Raw genomic sequence first — 18,327 nt, forward strand, 5'->3', positions numbered from 1 at the left:
CCATTTACAGAGTGTTAGCTCCTCAGTGTCCTTGCACATTGCCCTGACACAACTCCTGGGCCAGATTGGATCCACAGTCAGATGTTCAAACACCTCTCGTCCGACTATAATCGTCATCTCCTCGTCATCTTCAGCTGGATCTGGTGCAATGGTCTTTCCATCCCAATGATGAGAGCATCATCATTCTAATGCTCAAATCTGGCAAATACCCATTTGATGTTGATAACTACCGGCTCATCAGCCTCACCAACATTCCTTGTAAGTTGTTAGAACATATTGTTAAGCAGAAGTTGGGTTGGGTCCCGGAGTCACGTAGCCTACTGGCTCCGTGGCAGGGTGGTTTCCACCAGAGTCACTCTACCACTGATAAACTAGTTTCCCCTCGAGTCTGCCATCTGCACAGCCTTTTCCAGATGCCAACACATGGTTGCCATCTGTTTTGATTTACGAAAAGCTTATGACTTGACCTGGTGACATCATATCCTTGTCACATTGTATGAGTGGGTTCTCCAGGGCCCACTACAGATTTTTATCCGTAATTTCCTGTTGCTTCATACTTTCCATGTCCAAGTTGGTGCCTCCCATAGTTCACCCCATATTCAGGAGAATGGGGTCCCACAGGGCTCTGTATTGAGTGATCTCTATTTTTTTTGTGGCCGTTAATGGTTTAACAGCAGCTGTCGGGCCGTCCGTCTCACCTTCTCTGTATGCAGATGACTTCTGCATTTGGTACTGCTCCTCCAGTACTGTTGTTGCTGAGCTGCACCTACAGGGAGCCATCCACAAGTCATGGGCTCTTGCCCACTGCTTCCAGTTTTCAACCACGAAGTAGTGTGTCATGCACTTCTGTCGACGTCATTCTGTTCACCTTCTAACAACCTTACCACAACAAAGGTCAAAAGTTAATTACAATTGTAGTGTTGCTCACGCCGCTAAATATGCATTTTCGGGCAACAAACAAAGTTATATTATGTGGCAGGTGTCATTAGAGCACAGTTAATAAAGTCATTTCTTGAAATAATGGATAAACTAGGCACTCATCTTTTCGTGTTTCCCACGCTGGTCTCGTTGTGAACTCATGGCTCAATCGTCGAAAATCTAGGTAGTGATGATTCAAAGCTCAGATGCAAAGAGGCCTACATGTTATTCTGCGATATTAAAAAGTTTTTTAGATGTGTTTCATAAACTATTCTAGAAGATTAAATTTTTACAAGTTAGGACAATGGTGATGTAAAAAAGTAATCAGCACTCCAAATTTAAGTTACACTTCTTTTTTATTACTTTTGTTGCAATATCACGTGACTCGTTCCAAAACATCACTTCACAATATAAAACATACTTGAAAATATCTTCCTCACTGTTAAAGTTCACATTTCATAAACATGATGACCAAAGCTTGACTCTCCAATAACGACTTACACGCCCAAAAATCTGAGTTACAAGTACGACAAAGATCATAGTGACAAAAGAAAGAATACACATAAGAATAATATCATTGCAATATATACATATCGATGTATCGAAGTACCTCTACATTAATGAAATCAAATCTGAAAGTTGCCACAGAAATATGTTAACTATTTTACAGACACACAGTAGAATATTGCTAGTATCAAGAGGTTGAGGTGAGGTGCCGTAATGGTTACGTAATTCATGTACCATTACAACCTGGAACCAGAACTTTATCTTAATGACAATCCACTCACTGTAGTGGAGACATATCGATTCTTAGGACTGGTTTTCGACACGGAATTGACTTGGTTACCTCACCTTCATCAGTGTCAGCTTAAGTGGAAGTGCTGACAATTTCAAGTTTTGTGGGCAGTATGCACATTGTGGCATATAATTCAAAATAAATCACGTTTATAAAAAAAAGTCTATTATGATAGTCTGATAATGCTCAATGAGACCTATCTGTAGATGCTTATTTTGTGAAACATCACTTAAGGTGTTGTAAGGAACTTAATTTTCAAAGTTCATGTTAAATGTTGTTGTGGTCTTCAGTCCAGAGACTGGTTTGATGCAGCTCTCCATGCTACTCTATCCTGTGCAAGCTTCATCATCTCCAAGTAACTACTGCACCCTACATCCTTCTGAATCTGCTTAATGTATACATCTTTTGGTCTCCCTCTGATTTTTACCCTCCACGCTGCCCTCTAATACTAACTTGGTGGTCCCTTGATGCCTCAGACATGTCCTACCAACCACCCCTGTCTTCTAGTCAAACATTTAATATAAAAAAAATTAAAAACTACTCTTCGGACACAGGGCGCACCTTGATGCACAACCTCTTCTGATTTTTCTCTTTGCAACCATGTTACTGGCTTCTTTGTTGGGTTCACCTTTTGTTGGTTTTAATCTCATTTGATTTTTTTTTTATGCTTAACTAAGCCATGATGGTTACTCCTCCTGGTTTCAAGTCAACAGCCAGATGCCTGGGTTTTCCCCAACATGTGGCCGGAGCATGGCTTTTTGTGCTAGCCACGGTCCTCTGGTCTTGGTAATTCTCGTAGTCAGGTCAGCTTGTTTGCCAATCACTGCAGGTAAAAGGGTCTCACCATCTATTGATGCCAATGCGAGACTGGTGCAACTACTGGGCTCTGCCTGGCTCAGACACCACCCCTTCTCAGCTGCCAAAACATTTGCGCAGGCTTAGCAGCGAATGTCTCTTGCCAAAACAGAAGGCGTGTGCACAGGTGCGCCTGTTTTTAAAGTTCCAAGTCATAATTACGGAGTTGTACCCTCTCAGATTCTATTTTATTTTATAAACAAACTTTGTTTATACAACTTCACTCAAACGAGATATGTTAAATCTTTGGATTTCGCAAATTCAGGAATGTTGAGGACCCCAGAATGCACAACAACAGATATTTTGTTCTCAAAACTTGTATCTGCATCATCCATGTCCTTCATTGTAGTGTCTGCTTAAAGATCCATTTGGGTGACTAGGAACTTCATTATGGCTCAGTTACTTTTTTATCTTCATCCCCCCGTCTCTCTCCCCCCCGTCTCTCTCTCTCTCTCTCTCTCTCCCCCCCGTCTCTCTCTCTCTCCCCCCCGTCTCTCTCTCTCTCCCCCCCGTCTCTCTCTCTCTCCCCCCCCGTCTCTCTCTCTCTCTCCCCCCCGTCTCTCTCTCTCTCCCCCCCCCGTCTCTCTCTCTCCCCCCCCCGTCTCTCTCTCTCCCCCCCCCCGTCTCTCTCTCTCCCCCCCCCGTCTCTCTCTCTCCCCCCCCCGTCTCTCTCTCTCCCCCCCCCCGTCTCTCTCTCTCCCCCCCCCCGTCTCTCTCTCCCCCCCCCCCGTCTCTCTCTCTCCCCCCCCCGTCTCTCTCTCTCCCCCCCCCGTCTCTCTCTCCCCCCCCGTCTCTCTCTCTCCCCCCCCCCGTCTCTCTCTCCCCCCCCCGTCTCTCTCTCTCCCCCCCCCCGTCTCTCTCCCCCCCCCGTCTCTCTCTCTCCCCCCCCCGTCTCTCTCTCTCCCCCCCCGTCTCTCTCTCTCCCCCCCGTCTCTCTCTCTCCCCCCCCCGTCTCTCTCTCTCCCCCCCCCGTCTCTCTCTCTCCCCCCCCCCCGTCTCTCTCTCCCCCCCCCCGTCTCTCTCTCTCCCCCCCCCGTCTCTCTCTCTCCCCCCCCCGTCTCTCTCTCTCCCCCCCCGTCTCTCTCTCTCCCCCCCCCGTCTCTCTCTCTCCCCCCCCCGTCTCTCTCTCTCCCCCCCCCGTCTCTCTCTCTCCCCCCCCCGTCTCTCTCTCTCCCCCCCCCGTCTCTCTCTCTCCCCCCCCCGTCTCTCTCTCTCCCCCCCCCCCGTCTCTCTCTCTTCCCCCCCCGTCTCTCTCTCTCCCCCCCCGTCTCTCTCTCTCCCCCCCCGTCTCTCTCTCTCTCTCCCCCCCCGTCTCTCTCCCCCCCCGTCTCTCTCTCCCCCCCCCCCCGTCTCTCTCCCCCCCCCCCCCGTCTCTCTCTCTCCCCCCCCGTCTCTCTCTCTCCCCCCCGTCTCTCTCTCTCTCTCACACACACACACACAGTTCTGAGATGCACTTCTCATCTATCTTCCCCATAAGTGATTTATATTTCTCTATCTCTACCTTCTGCCAGTGCTGAACTGAAGCTATCACAGTCATCATTTGTGGCCTTGTCACTTCTTGATGGTTCCCTCTCTATCTTTGTATTCCCTTGTTCTCCCTGCAGGTGGTCCTTCCTCTTGGAATGATGTAAATATTCCCCAACCAGTCCCTTTTTCCTCTGTGAAGAAGGAGCATTTAATCTGGAAAAGTCGGGATTAGTATTTTCTACCTTCAACGACAATATTATGAAAGGTAAATTGTTACAAACCATAGAGAGCAGATGTTAAGTCGCAGGCAGGTGCAACAAAAAGACTGCCATACATGTGAGCTTTCGGCCAAAAAGCTATGTATTCATACAAGCAGAACTCTACACACATGACCACTTTCTCTGGCTACCAAGGTCTAAAGTCTTAATATTATCATTAATCCAACTTGGATTTTCCATTGTTTTATTTTGTACCTTTCATTTTTGTGTTTGCAGTACTAACCAGACATTCTGTTTCCTTGTGATTTAAACAGTTTTATTATTTGAATTTTCCATCTGGTGTGTTTACTGTAGCATGTGAGTGCCCTATTTAGGAAATCTCAGATGTACTCGGACCACACTTAACAGGTGAAAGGTTATTATGTAAAATCTTTCTTGTTTTTCATTCTCAGGCCATTAGTATTTCACCTGTTCATGTCATTGTTCCTATTGTAATCTGAGATTGTACTGTAAATGATGAAGGAAGCAAACATCAGTCCCACTATTATTTCAGGGCTGCAGCCAATGGTAGCATTTTGAGATTTTACATACAGCAGCATATTAAAGATAATCTCATTATTGTTGAACATTCTTATAATATTAACAAATATTTAACTTATTATTATAGCAAATCAAAATTTAATCCAGAACACTAAAATTATGAGAAATAATTGTTTGCCAATACTTACCATCAGGATGCAGAATGTTTAGTACTGCCAATAGATATAGTGAAAAGTAAAAGTGACAGCATTGTCCTAGCTTTCAAAACTGTTGAGTTCCTTCCTCATAGAGGAGTGACATAGGTTGGGTGAGGTTAAAACTGAAGAGCAGGTCACTCAGTCTGAGTGATCTGCCCTCCCTTCTCAAACTTTGCCAAACAATTCCCCTCTCCTTCCACTGAGCAAAGTGATGCAGTGGTTAGCACACTGGACTCACATTTGGGAGGACAACAGTTCAAATTTGTGTCCTGCCATCCAAGTTCAGGATTTCCAAGATTTCCCTCAAATTGCTCCAAGCAAATGCCAGGATGTTTCCTCTGGAAGGGCATGGCTAGCTTCCTTCTCCATTCATGGAACATGGTGAACTTTTGCACAATCTCTAATGGACTCAATGTCGATGGGACACTAAAGCCAATCTTCCTTCCTTACCCCTCTCTCAAAGGAAGGAACTCAGTTCTGAAAGCTAGGACAGTCTCGTCACTTTTATATGTGTGTCTGTTGGCAGGACTAAACATTTTGCTTTCTAAAGGTAAATACAGCATAATAATTTAAACTTTGTTATCTGACGTGCAAACTTCTTCCTTTATGTTGTGATTCCAGAATGAATTCTCCGATGAGCAGATGGCGAATCTGTTGGGTGGACTTGGCCTGGGAGAAGGTGGAGACAATGACTTCCTTAAATTCATGCAAACAATGATGCAGTCCCTTCTGTCAAAAGAAATATTGTACCCTACAATGAAGGACATTGTCGACAAGGTAAATGTAATGTTCAGTAGTTTTGTATTTTAAGGTTTGACACTGTGTAACTATTCATTTGATCCTATTAGCTGTGACCATACCAGCCAACTTGTCTAAAAGATGTCACAGTGCTAGAATAAGATTTGTAGAGCTCGTATCTTCATGTCATTCCGTAGTGTCAGGAGAATGTAGTGCGTGCCTATTTGTGCTTGGAAGAAGAATGCAGTTGCTTAAACAGAACTACTATGCTCAAGTTCTTGTGCCTCCCCCTCCCCGTCCCCCTTTCCTTTCCTGTATTGTGTGATATCTGATATCATGTTTATGCACCCATTGTTGGTATTGCATGCAGGATTTTGCAGTAGTATGTGGATTACACATTCAGTTTCAATACAATTATTCTAGTTTCCAATTAATTATTCACATATTACACCATCCTCATAGTTCAGTCAATGAAGGGAAAATGGGGGAAATAATTTGGGTCATTGCAAATTTTTTTATACAGAGTTATGTGCCATCAACCTGTTTTGGGTGCCTGTTGAGTCTCATGGAAGTTAATCTTAGCCATTGTTTCTCCTATGATTATGTGACATAACAATTATTTAATAAAAGTACACATATGGTTGAATTTACATTGTCGTACACTTCAAATTTATTGGTATTAAGCACATGATGATCAACATTCTTGTAATATATTAATATTGTAACATGTTAATAAAACAGAAAGAAACTTCCACATGGGAAAAATATATTAAAAATAAAGATTCCAAGACTTACCAAGCGGGAAAGCGCCGGCAGACAGGCACATGAACAAAACACACAAACACACACACAGAATTACAAGCTTTCGCAACTGGCAGTTGCTTCGTCAGGAAGGAAGGAAGGAGAGGGAAAAATGAAAGGGTGTGGGTTTTAAGGGAGAGGGTAAGGAGTCATTCCAATCCCGGGAGCGGAAAGACTTCCCTTAGGGGAAAAAAAGGACAGGTGTACACTCGCACACACACACACACACATATCCATCCGCACATACACAGACACAAGCAGACATATGTTTGTAACATGTTAAGGTTGATTTTGTAACACAGGTTGCAAAGTACATATACTATGGGCAACCTAACCAAAATACACATATGGTTGAATTTACATTGTCGTACACTTCAAATTTATTGGTATTAAGCACATGATGATCAACATTCTTGTAATATATTAATATTGTAACATGTTAAGGTTGATTTTGTAACACAGGTTGCAAAGTACATATACTATGGGCAACCTAACCAAAATACACATATGGTTGAATTTACATTGTCGTACACTTCAAATTTATTGGTATTAAGCACATGATGATCAACATTCTTGTAATATATTAATATTGTAACATGTTAAGGTTGATTTTGTAACACAGGTTGCAAAGTACATATACTATGGGCAACCTAACCAAAATTTACAACTTGAAATAATCAACACAGTAACTACACATCTTCATGACAAATAAATATTTGTGTATTACATGTTGAGCCACAACTGACTGTCAATTTTGACTTCCTCACACTGACTGACTCACTGACTGAGGTGCAGTAACTTTACAGGATGGTTACCAAATACAGACTGACTGTGTTAGCAAAACGAACAATATAGTATTTGAACTGGTTGAATGCTTGCTCATAATTGATTGTGTCTTTGTGCATGACACAGCGACCCTCAATGATCGATGACAGGGGGATGAGCTCACAACAAATGCAGGAGACCTACAGCTGTTGCCCATGCAAATTTTTGCCGCAATGCACCCGTTGACTCGCGTCAACCAGTGCATAGCCAGAAAATTTGAAAATAAATCTTTGCAGGAAGAGATAAACGGGAACTTCTTCATTTGGGTCTTGAACATATGCATGGAGCACTCTACCTCTGAGTTACAAGCCGAGTGAAATGCAGCAGTCAGATGCTGCATACTGATGTAAATGTCAAAGTCCTCAAACGCCTGTAACACAAACAACCAACTGTTATCAGACATGAGCTTCATGGAGTGTCCCTTGGTGGCAAAAATGACTGACAACGTGCAAACAGTGGTAGTCGCTGATATGGAAGACAACTTGACACAATACAGGAAATTTGATAAGGCACTGAACATTAACAGCCACATGCTACCCAAAAATAGACCAGTGAAATCAACGTGCACCATGTCCAGTGGGTGGTCCAGGATTGGCCAAGAGGGAAAACAGGTGTGGTGGCACAGCCTGGTTCTGCACACAAGCCCTGCAAGCCCACACCAGATGGTCAATGTTTTAGTTGATTGCCTTCCAGTAGACATGACATCGTGTCAACGGCTTCATAAAAGTCATACCTCAGTGTGATGCATACAGCAGCTGAAGTATTTGAGGATACAATGCTGGGGGTGACCACCGACAGCTTTGCTTGTCCATGGCAAGCAAGAGGAATGCCAAATAAGATCCACACCCAAAGAGGTGTGTTGTAATGAACCTATCTGGACAGCTGAATGATTTTCGCAAAAAGTGGGTTGCCAGTTGTGGAGGTCACACCCGCACACACTATCAATAGAAAATACAAGAAAATGTGCTGCAAGGTTTTGTTCAAGATGAACATGAGAGCCTCTTGTCGACCGAACTCTAGATCCCCCACCCCGCGGCAGCCATTATAGTGCATCAGCGCTAGTGTGCCGGGTGGTGAAGTGGTAATGAATGTCATGGCGCTAATTACTGAGAAAGATGGCCCATGCTGCAATTGGTGGGCAGTCCTCTCTGTTAGCTTGGAATAATGACCAAATAAGGAACGAGCGGCTTTGTCAGTAATGAGGCGGATCCTAGTCCCATACAAAAAAAAGTGAATCTTTGTAATTGTGAAAACAGTCATCTACAATCTGTCTCCACCTGTGAAAAATTGCACTGCGCCATGGAAAGTGTCATTTATGCAAAAGCGATACAGGTTCTGATGGGACAGAACTGCACCAATGCCATCCTGAATTGTCACAGGCCAGGGATAAAGATTTGCCCAGTGGAAAAGAAGTCAAACTGGGAGCAGAGTACATACACTTCTTGAGGGACGGAAAAGCCCATTGACAGACCACAGACCAGACAAACTTTACACCCTGTTGGTGAAGCCAGTTGAGTGAATGGGAGATGTGTTCGGCCTGGGGATTGAACTTAGCATAAGATGGAAATCTTGCCCAAAAAAGACTGGAGCTCCTTTAGGTTCTTGAGTGCTGCAGGTTGACAATGGCTTAGATGTGGTCATCCCTGGGGAGGGGCCATCTTTGCTAAGCATGTCCCAAAAAATGCACCATTGGAGAGGGAAACACTGCACTTTTTAAGATTGCAATGAAAGCCATTCTCTGGAAGGCATTGGAAAACCCTCTGTAGGTTTTGTAAATGCTCCTTTCTTGTAGAGCTCATAACACAATTGTCCGTTGCATCGATAATGAGGAATGTCTGGAATCAGCTATTCCAGATATTGTTGATAAATTCTCAGCACAGACGAGATTACAAAAGGAAAGCGATTAAACTGTTAAAGCCCAAAGGTGGTGTTGGGTACCAAGAAAGTTGGAGAAGCTGTGTCCAACAGCAACTGCAGGTATGCAGCACAAAAGTCAAATGCATGAAAAATACTGGTTCCCGTAAAACTTCACCAACAACTCCTCTGGCCTTGGCGTTTACATTTCTGTGACACATTATGCATTGACTATCTGTTTAAAATCGCCTAAAGGCACACGGTGCTGCGGAGCTTCTGAATCGCCACCAAAGCAGTGCCCCACTGACTCGACAAATAAGAGGTAAGACACCCTGATCCTCCTAGCTTTGCAACTTGGCCTTTACCTCGTTACACAGGGAGAAAGGAATGGAGTAAGGCCACAAAATTTACACACCACTGACAGCTTAAGAAAAACTTGGGCCTCAAAATATTCTGCTCATCTTTCTTCAAGTGGTTTTATGACTGCACTAAGGAGTCAGAATCTTGAAAAAGTACTGGCTGAGACGTCGAATGGACTTCACCAATTATCTTCAAGTCCAAAACAGCAAAAGCTTCTAATCCAAAAATATTTTGCAACAGGGAATTGACCATTAACAATGTAAGTTGATGTTCCACCTTCTTATAACTTGCTGAGATGAAGAATTGTCCACTCAAAGTATACACTGTTTACTGTACAACACAGCCTGACACCGTGGCTTACATACATATCTAAAAGAACAGACACTGTTGATGATACACAGCTGTACAAAATAATTCAGAATTAATCCGATGACTGTGAATCTCATGACTTCAGCTGTATAGGGACTTGAGGTTTGTGAGAAAAGTAATAAAAATGATTTTTTACCTAGGCCTACTAAAAATTTTATTTTTTCAAAGTAATTCCCTTGGGCAGCTATTCACCGGCAGCATTGCTGTTCCCAGCCTTGGTAGCAGCACTGAAAGGCGTCAACTGATAGGGCATCTAACATGTCAATTAAATTATTCTTAATATTCTCCGAAGTTCCAAAATGATGTCCTTTTAAAATGTTTTTCAATTTCAGGAAAAGAAAAAAGTCACAAGGACTCAGATCAGATGAATAGAGGGGTGTGGAGCAACAGGAATGCCTTTTGAGGTCAGAAATTTCGTGGAGGCGTATTGCGGAAGTTTGTAGTCAGGAGTCACTAATGTTGTTCTCTAGGTGTGGAAGGTTCAGAAAGTGTTAAAAATAGCATCCCCTTGCACGGGCATAGGAAACATTTCGGTTTATTGCATGTTTTCGAGGTGGGTGTTGCTACTTAGTGAGCGCACATGGACTATTTCAGAAAAGGCCGCCTAATGGAGCTTGTAGCAACCGGCTAGTTGGTGTTGTCTAATGGACAAAGTGGACTTGGTGAAGATTATTAGAAAATAATACATTATGTTTTGCTTCAATAGAAGTTATGAAGCTTGTTCTTTTGTGTGTTCTTATGCATTTGGGTGTGAATCCTTTGATGTCTACAGCAGAAATTGTAGAAACCAGTTGGTCATGGTATAGTGACTGATGGCGGTGTTTGTTGTCTAGACCAGTGGTTGAATTCTGGGAATCACTTCCTCTTTACCTGTACTCAATACCTGTAGAAACGTGATTGCTCTCGAAAGAAATCAGGTACCTACAGGTATTGAGTAGGAGTATAGAGGAAATGATTAACTTAAGCATAAGTCACAGATCAAAGAAAAGCTGGTGACCTTTATTATTTTACTTTATACTGTATGTTTATCAGGACCTACAAATTATCCAAGTCCACCTACAAACATTTCAGAGGAAGTCTACGGTGCAACACCTCATACAATCTAGAGATGAGTTCATGGCCACAGTCGAGAAAAGATTTCAACAGATGCTACAGAAGCTCCAAGATGATGGATGAGAAGGAACATTTCTGTTCTCATGAGAGATTCTACACATTGATGACCCATGGCACATGATTGCTTGGGGTGCATGTGGTCTGGTTAAACTGCAACTGTGACACCACCGAATGGATCTGATGTCTGAAGTACTGCCTAAGCAGCTGACAAAGTTCATCAGAGGAGAATTTCTCAGGCTCAAATGGAGGACTTTAAATTCTGCACAAATTCACATAACCCTGCAAATGGCGGAGGAAGAAAAGTGTGCCGTGGGCACCTCACCCACCACTTGCATAGCTTGGGTGTGAACCAATTCCACATTCTGGTTTAGCAGTGCCTGCATCTGGCCATGTTGCTGCAGCTACTACCTGGAAAGGAATAAGTACACCACTAGAAAATAAAGTCGGCACCAGGAGCTGTACGGGCCAATGATGGCTCAATCAGAAGCCAGGGAGCAGAAAACTTCAGGGGGAAATCAAACGTCACTGTGCGATTCAGTCTATAGGGAAGCAGAAAGTCTGAAACAGCATAGAGACATGTACAGGTATGAACACAGCATGGGTGTGAGCAGCTGACAACTGAGCATATGGGAAGAGCACAGAGCACAAGGTGTGAGGCGAGGTCAAATCTACGGTGGTTGAATTTGGTATTGGAACTGCCGTGCCCTGTTTACCATCACCTGCAGGCAAACAGTTCAGTCAATGGATCTGTCAATTCAGTGAGCTGCATGCACCCCCCATGGCAGTTGTCCACACTAGTCCGCTGCACTACCCACACCAGTCAATCTGCCTCTATTGTGATGTTGCAGGGATACTAGAACTGGGATTTCCAAAGCCTATGAATAATGTGACGGAAGCTTAAATTTTATAATTTGGATAGTTCATAAACTAACGTGTTATTTTAGAAAAGTCATATGGGTTTGTAATCGGGAAAATTCATCGCTACAAAACTGTAACAGCAGAATTTTGATCAGATTGCATTTTTAAGACACGAGCATTCTGGAATATAATAATTTTGATTGTGTACTAATAACTTTTGAAATGTTGAGTTTTCAGAAAAAGTATAACATTTGTTTGAAAGAGAAGAATGAGAGCTTTCATATAAGCACTGTCAGTCTTGAAACAAACAGTTACTAGCAGTGTCAAATTTTGCAGTGAATGTAGTTTTACAAGACCCTATAATTGTAAATATCCCTTTAAATAAAATGTTTCCATATCAACTAAATATACCATTATCATCAGTAGTTTGAAAACTGTACTGTGAATAATAATGTTTACTGAAATCTGATATGTTTGTTTATTTTGAGACAAGCAAAAATGTGATGACAGCAGAGGTGAAACTGCTTTAGTGAGTGCCCAAAAAAATAGATACAATAAAAATTATATCTAAACCACAAAACTAAACAGGAAGAGCTATGCTACAGCCAGGGAGGTGTGATGTATTATAGGGACTCGCTTGAAGAACTTTTGTTACACTTTCCTCGAACAATTCAAACACCTCAGTCTCTCGCAAAAATGTGACCCAGCATAAAATCAAATTACATTAAGTGCTTCCAGGTGTTTTTCCAAGTTGTTTCCTTTTATGCTCAATATTTTGACAACTGATGAAAACACCATCTTCAGGCTCTGGAAGTTTTGCTGTTATTGCATAGGCTCCAACCACACTGAGAACTGTCATTAGTCTCATGGCGCTATTTCAGCAGAGTCCTATTCACTACGCCCACTGTGCTCGTTGATGCTCCTTTGCTTTTCAGAGATCATCTTGATATTCTGTGGAACACAAATACTCTCAGCAGTTCCCATCTCCGGTGGACGTGATGACCAGCATGATCATAATAAAGTGAGTGCAAGGCCCAAGCCTTGTTTAAATGGAAACCTCTGTCCCTGCATATTAGTTTCTGTGACATCTTTATTTCAATTGACTCCTGAACTCTGCTGCCCCAAAACGTGGTGTGTGAACCATGATACTGATCTCATGATATTTCATTTCATGATTATATTTGAGGCAGTGCTAAGCAACAGCTGATTTGCTTGGTTGTTTTAATGACTTGTGTCTCTCCTCGACTGTTATGGTAGTCTGGCCATATAAGATGTGTCACATACACACATCCATATCCAGCTTTCGGAGATCTACATCGTCTTTTAACATTGCAAAGAATACTTTTTGTCTTAATTGAAGGGAACAAAATGCACTGTGTATCATGTTTCTGTAGGCATCTAGCGATCTTCCTGGATATTGGGCCAGCATAAGATAAATAAAGGAATGAGTCTTGGCTTCCCTTCCTCTGTCCCCATATCAAGCATTTCCCCAGGTATTCTTGAAATTGACTGCAGTGACGATCTGAGTACTCATTCTCTTGGAACACTGTTCGTAGATGTACTTTTTCATTGAGGATCTCCTTTTCTGAGAGTGCTTGAGCCATGAATCAGTCTCTTCAGCCCTAAATTTCTTTGTAATGGATGGTGATGGCTTGAAATTGGAACATTGTGTGTAAGTTTTCTGTACACACCATGATCCAGAGATCTGCCTATTGTCTTTAACTAACACATCGAGGGAAGGTAGTTAGTCCACTTTTTCCAAGTTCTGTCATAAATTTTATATTGTGTTGGGTAGAGTTTTAATGTTTCAGGAACTCTTCCTACATTAACCGCTCCATGTGGCCATGTCCGTGTACTGATAGAATAACATTGGTTTCAGTTTTCTGGAGTCTAGTGCCTTTGCTTCAAAGTGTTCCATGTAAGAGTTTGACCACGACAAGTGATAACGGACTAATTTTAGCCACGCCATTTGTTTGTACATAATATTTTCTGTTCTGTAAACCAGTCATCAAACTTTTTCATGACTAGTTCCAAAGAATCAGAAAGTGGGACTTCCATAAAATAGGGAAACTGCAGTGGAACTGACTGACCCTTTCTTTTTTTTTTTTCACCCAAGATCGTATAAAATATTTCTTTACGTAAGGCAACTTGTTGTCTTTTTTATGCGATATTGGCTGTTGAATATTTTTTTTACAATTGAACTCAGTGCCCTTCAATAGTCTCACAATGAGAAATTTCAATGAAATTGACTTTAATATCTATGTCCTAGAGTTGCAATTGGCTAATGTGGTGTATAAAGTCAAGGGAGCTGCAAATGTGGTGTTGGCACTTCTCCACATATTCACTGAGTATGCTTTCCAGGTATTTTGCCATCTGGTATTTAAGTGTACCATATTATTTACTGTTAGTCTTACAGAAGTTCCTTCCTTGTGCATGTTAGGAAGGCTATGTGGTCATGGTGGCAGTCAGACTTCAATATGACAAGTGTCACCTTTTCAGTGTAACAGTGCCACACTTCAAATGTCCGAATTTGCCCTTGTTTTTGAAACTACGTGAGGACAGATATTGTCACTTTTAGCCAGACACATTGGTATCCACCTTTATTGGGTGTGTTTTGAATCAAAACATCGACAGCATGATTTTAATTGTGTGTGTTGTCATCTGTATTTCCACGGTGGGAAATTTGACCGAGCACTGACAAGTTTCTTTTAAACTGTATAGCCACGTAAAATATTTGTGGGTTTTAATGCTGTTTCTTTCTACAGAAAATCATTTGCTGGTATTGGAAAGTAGTCTGAAATTGCTATTTTGTCTGTTCCTTACAGCTTTTGTGTCAGAATGCCAAGCAGTTCCACATAGGAAGAGGAAATAGTTATAACATCCAAATTCTTTCTGCATAAGATTATATTTTTGTCTTGTTATGACTATATAAAGTGATGTCAGTGTCTGCCAGATGGTAGCTGTAAGATCTGCAGGTTTTCTGCATGTCGAACGACAAGTGTTATTTATAATTTTGTTGTTGCAGTATCCAGCATGGCTTGAAGAAAATAAGAGTAAGTTAGCTACCTCTGAATATGAACGGTACAGTAAACAAAAGGAACTTATGACACGCATGTGTGAAGAACTGGAGAAAGAGAATGACACAGACAGTGCTGAGGTTAAGGAAAAGAGATGCAATCTCTTACTGGACCTTATGCAGAAGGTGAGATTTTGCAAGGAAATTTCACATTGACTCCCTCTTTTTCCTATTTCTGCACTCTGCCAAAACTTCACTTTGTAATGGAAAATCTCATATAAAGATGTGAAACAATTACTAACAAAGAGATAGAGGGGCTGGCCAGTACTTACCTCAGCTCAGTACAGCCGATAGAAACACAAAAAACAACCGAAAATTTAAGCTCCTAGCTTTCGGAATAAATGTTCCTTCATCAGGGATGAGAGAGGGGAAAGAAAGGGAAGAAGGGAAAGTGGATTTAGTTACTCACAACCCAGGTTATGAAGCAACAGGGAAAGGAAAACAGGGAAGGTAGCAAGGATGGAGGCATCGTTGTCAGAGCCTTCCTCTGAAGGCTTCCCTCTGACAACCATGCCTCCATCCTTGCTACCTTCCCTGTTTTCCTTTCCCTGTTGCTTCATAACCTGGGTTGTGAGTAACTAAATCCACTTTCCCTTCTTCCCTTTCTTTCCCCTCTCTCCTCCCTGATGAAGGAACATTTATTCCGAAAGCTAGGAGCTTAAATTTTCGGTTGTTTTTTGTGTTTCTATCGGCTGTACTGAGCTGAGGTAAGTACTGGCCAGCCCCTCTATCTCTTTGTTAGTAATTGTTTCACAAAACTTCACTTTGCTCAGCCATTATATAAACGAGGAATACTTTACAACATATATATTGCACCAGCTTTTTAGTTGCTGAAATCTGTTTTTAATAATCTCACTAAAATAGACGTCAAATATAGAAAAAAAAGTTTGTTCCATAATACTGTTATGATGGGGGAAGTTCAGATTTGACAGATTCATAGTTAATGTAAATAATGATGTACGTTTGTCTCGTTAATGGTCAGTTTTTGAAGGGAAATTACATTTTGTAGGAGTGAAAAGGGGAGAGGGGTTCCACCACCCGTGGAATCTTCCTCCCCCTCTTTAAAAAAAATTTAAAAAGGATCACTTTATAGTTGAGGCATTGAGTGGTTTGTTAGGCACTTAAACAAGACTGAAAGCTTGGCTAAGTTTTGGGATGATATCCTTCTCAGAGTACAGATATACACGCCAACTACATTGTACTGACACCGTTGCTCAACTGAGGTGAGGGTATGTTCCAGGTGGAGACAGTGAGGTGAGAAAAAAAATGGGGGGGGGGGGGGAGTGGTGGTGATATGATGGAAGAGGCAGCAGCAGGACTGTGGCACCAGTAAAAGGAGTGTTGTGGTTGTGTGCGGCACACATTAACATTATGCGGAAGAGAGAGAGAGAGAGAGAGAGAGAGAGAGAGAGAGAGAGAGAGAGACTGCCCTCGTGGGCCAGCATTCATTTGTGGGTACCAGTTTGGCGACCCTGGGGTACCTGAGCTGGGGAATGGTGCTGCCACATGCTTCAGGCGGCCACTGTGTGGCATGGTGGTGGAACATTGTATGTCGTAGGGAATGGGTATCTTAGCTTGGCTGCCCAGATCACGAGGATGGTAAAAATCTCTGTTAAAAAAACTCCAGTCTCAAGGGGTACTGCATGCCAATCAGATGCATAGCTGTTGAGGTAGAACAATCATTAGCATGTGACCTCTGGGGAACCTGCCACCCTCAGATGTATAAGACTTAGGTAGGCATACGGGCTCTGTCCATGTCAACTGTCCTTTACCTAGCTACTCTTGGGCTCGAGATGGAATGCTCAAAATTTTCTCCTCCTCCTCCTCCTCCTCCTCCTCCTCCCAGCAGGAATGATGGGCTGCTGGTGGGTACTAACACCCAATCAAACAAGAGGGTCAGTCCTCCTGAGTCAGGGGTTCCTTCCAGAACACATTCTGACGGTCATGAGAATGTGTTTTTAACAGTGAAAAGGAAACAAGGTAGCTTTGAAAAATTTTCATCTCTCTGTATTAAAAAAGCTGCAGAGGACATTGCTGACATCTTAAATTCAGTTAAGTGATTGTGTAATGGGTCACTGTTAGTAGAAACTTCTAGTTCCCAACAAGTTAAGAACCTCCAGAAAGCCCAGTTTCTTGGGAAATTGGCATCTGAACTGAGCTACACACCACCTTGAATTACAGCAAAGGTATTGTGATGTGCTGTGATCTGATGGACATTGCCAAGGAATTGAAAGATGAATGGGGTCCAGTATGTATAGTCGATGTGTAAAACATAATGAACAGGGTGGATGAGGATCTTCTCAAATCTGTCTCCTGTATCCTAACATTCAGTAGCACAAACTTCCTGAGCATATTAAGGCAGGTTTCCTTCACCTAAGTGTGAGGCCTTACACCCCCAACTCAGTGTACTGTTTCAAATAGTCATACTATTCTTACGTGTCGTGGAGAAGCCACTTGTGGCAAATATACAAGGGGCATTCAAATGAAACCCGGTCACTAGTGTAAAGTAACACTAATGATCCTGGTCAATTCCATCCTTTGAAAAGCTAGTAGGATGCTGTCAGATCCAGGCCTGGACCCAGTCACACACTTCATCGTGGGTTGCGAATCGATGATGTCTGTGAGTAGCTTGTTTTAGAGGTCCAAACACATGAAAGTCACACTGTGAAAGGTCAGGACTCTACTGTGGATGTTCCAGCATGTACCATTGAAACTGCTGCAGTGTCATCTTCACTGCATTGGCTGTGTGTGGGCGGGCATTATCATGCTGGAGGATAACGCCATTGGACAACATGCCTCGGCGTTTCGACTTAATGGGTCATCTAAGGTTCTATAAAGTGGCTTGATAATGCTGGGCATTGAATTCGGCAAGCAGTGGGCCCTTGTGGTTAAAAAAAGGACATCATGACCTTACGAGAACTGGTGTGCATGGCCTTCAATTTCTTTGGAGTGGTGAAATCGCATGTTTCCATTGCTTGCTCTGACACTTGCTTTCCGGTTCAAAATGGTGACATCATGTTTCGTCACCAGTGACAATGCATGACAAAAAGCTGTATTCCTCCTTATGATGATGTTGCAGATGACTCAAAGACGGTGCCATTTGAGTATTGCACTGTTAGACAATCAGTTGGTGAGGAACCCTCCGCATGCAGATTTTTCGGAAGTTCAAGTGTCGATGCATTATGGTGTAAGCAGTGACCATGGTAATACCCAGTAACTGATGGATTTTGACCACAGTGATCTGTGGTTGTCCAACACTAAAGCATGGGTATTGCAGGGAAGGGCAGATAAAGCAGCTGACGAGGCATGTCATGACCCTCAGTTATTCCCCTGCATGCTATC

At 42.6% G+C, this 18,327-nt stretch overlaps 1 protein-coding gene across 1 annotated transcript in view; it reads left to right on the forward strand.

Moving 5' to 3' along the window:
• Nucleotides 1–18,327, forward strand: part of LOC126284760 (peroxisomal biogenesis factor 19) — a 54,351-nt gene that overhangs the window by 27,878 nt on the left and 8,146 nt on the right. The window contains exons 5-6 of the mRNA XM_049983919.1: nucleotides 5,613–5,768; nucleotides 14,935–15,111. Of these exons, the coding sequence (XP_049839876.1) occupies nucleotides 5,613–5,768; nucleotides 14,935–15,111 (333 nt within the window). The remainder of the gene's footprint in view (nucleotides 1–5,612; nucleotides 5,769–14,934; nucleotides 15,112–18,327) is intronic.

The sequence above is a fragment of the Schistocerca gregaria genome, chromosome 8 (assembly GCF_023897955.1).
Source record: "Schistocerca gregaria isolate iqSchGreg1 chromosome 8, iqSchGreg1.2, whole genome shotgun sequence".
Lineage (NCBI taxonomy): Eukaryota > Metazoa > Arthropoda > Insecta > Orthoptera > Acrididae > Schistocerca > Schistocerca gregaria.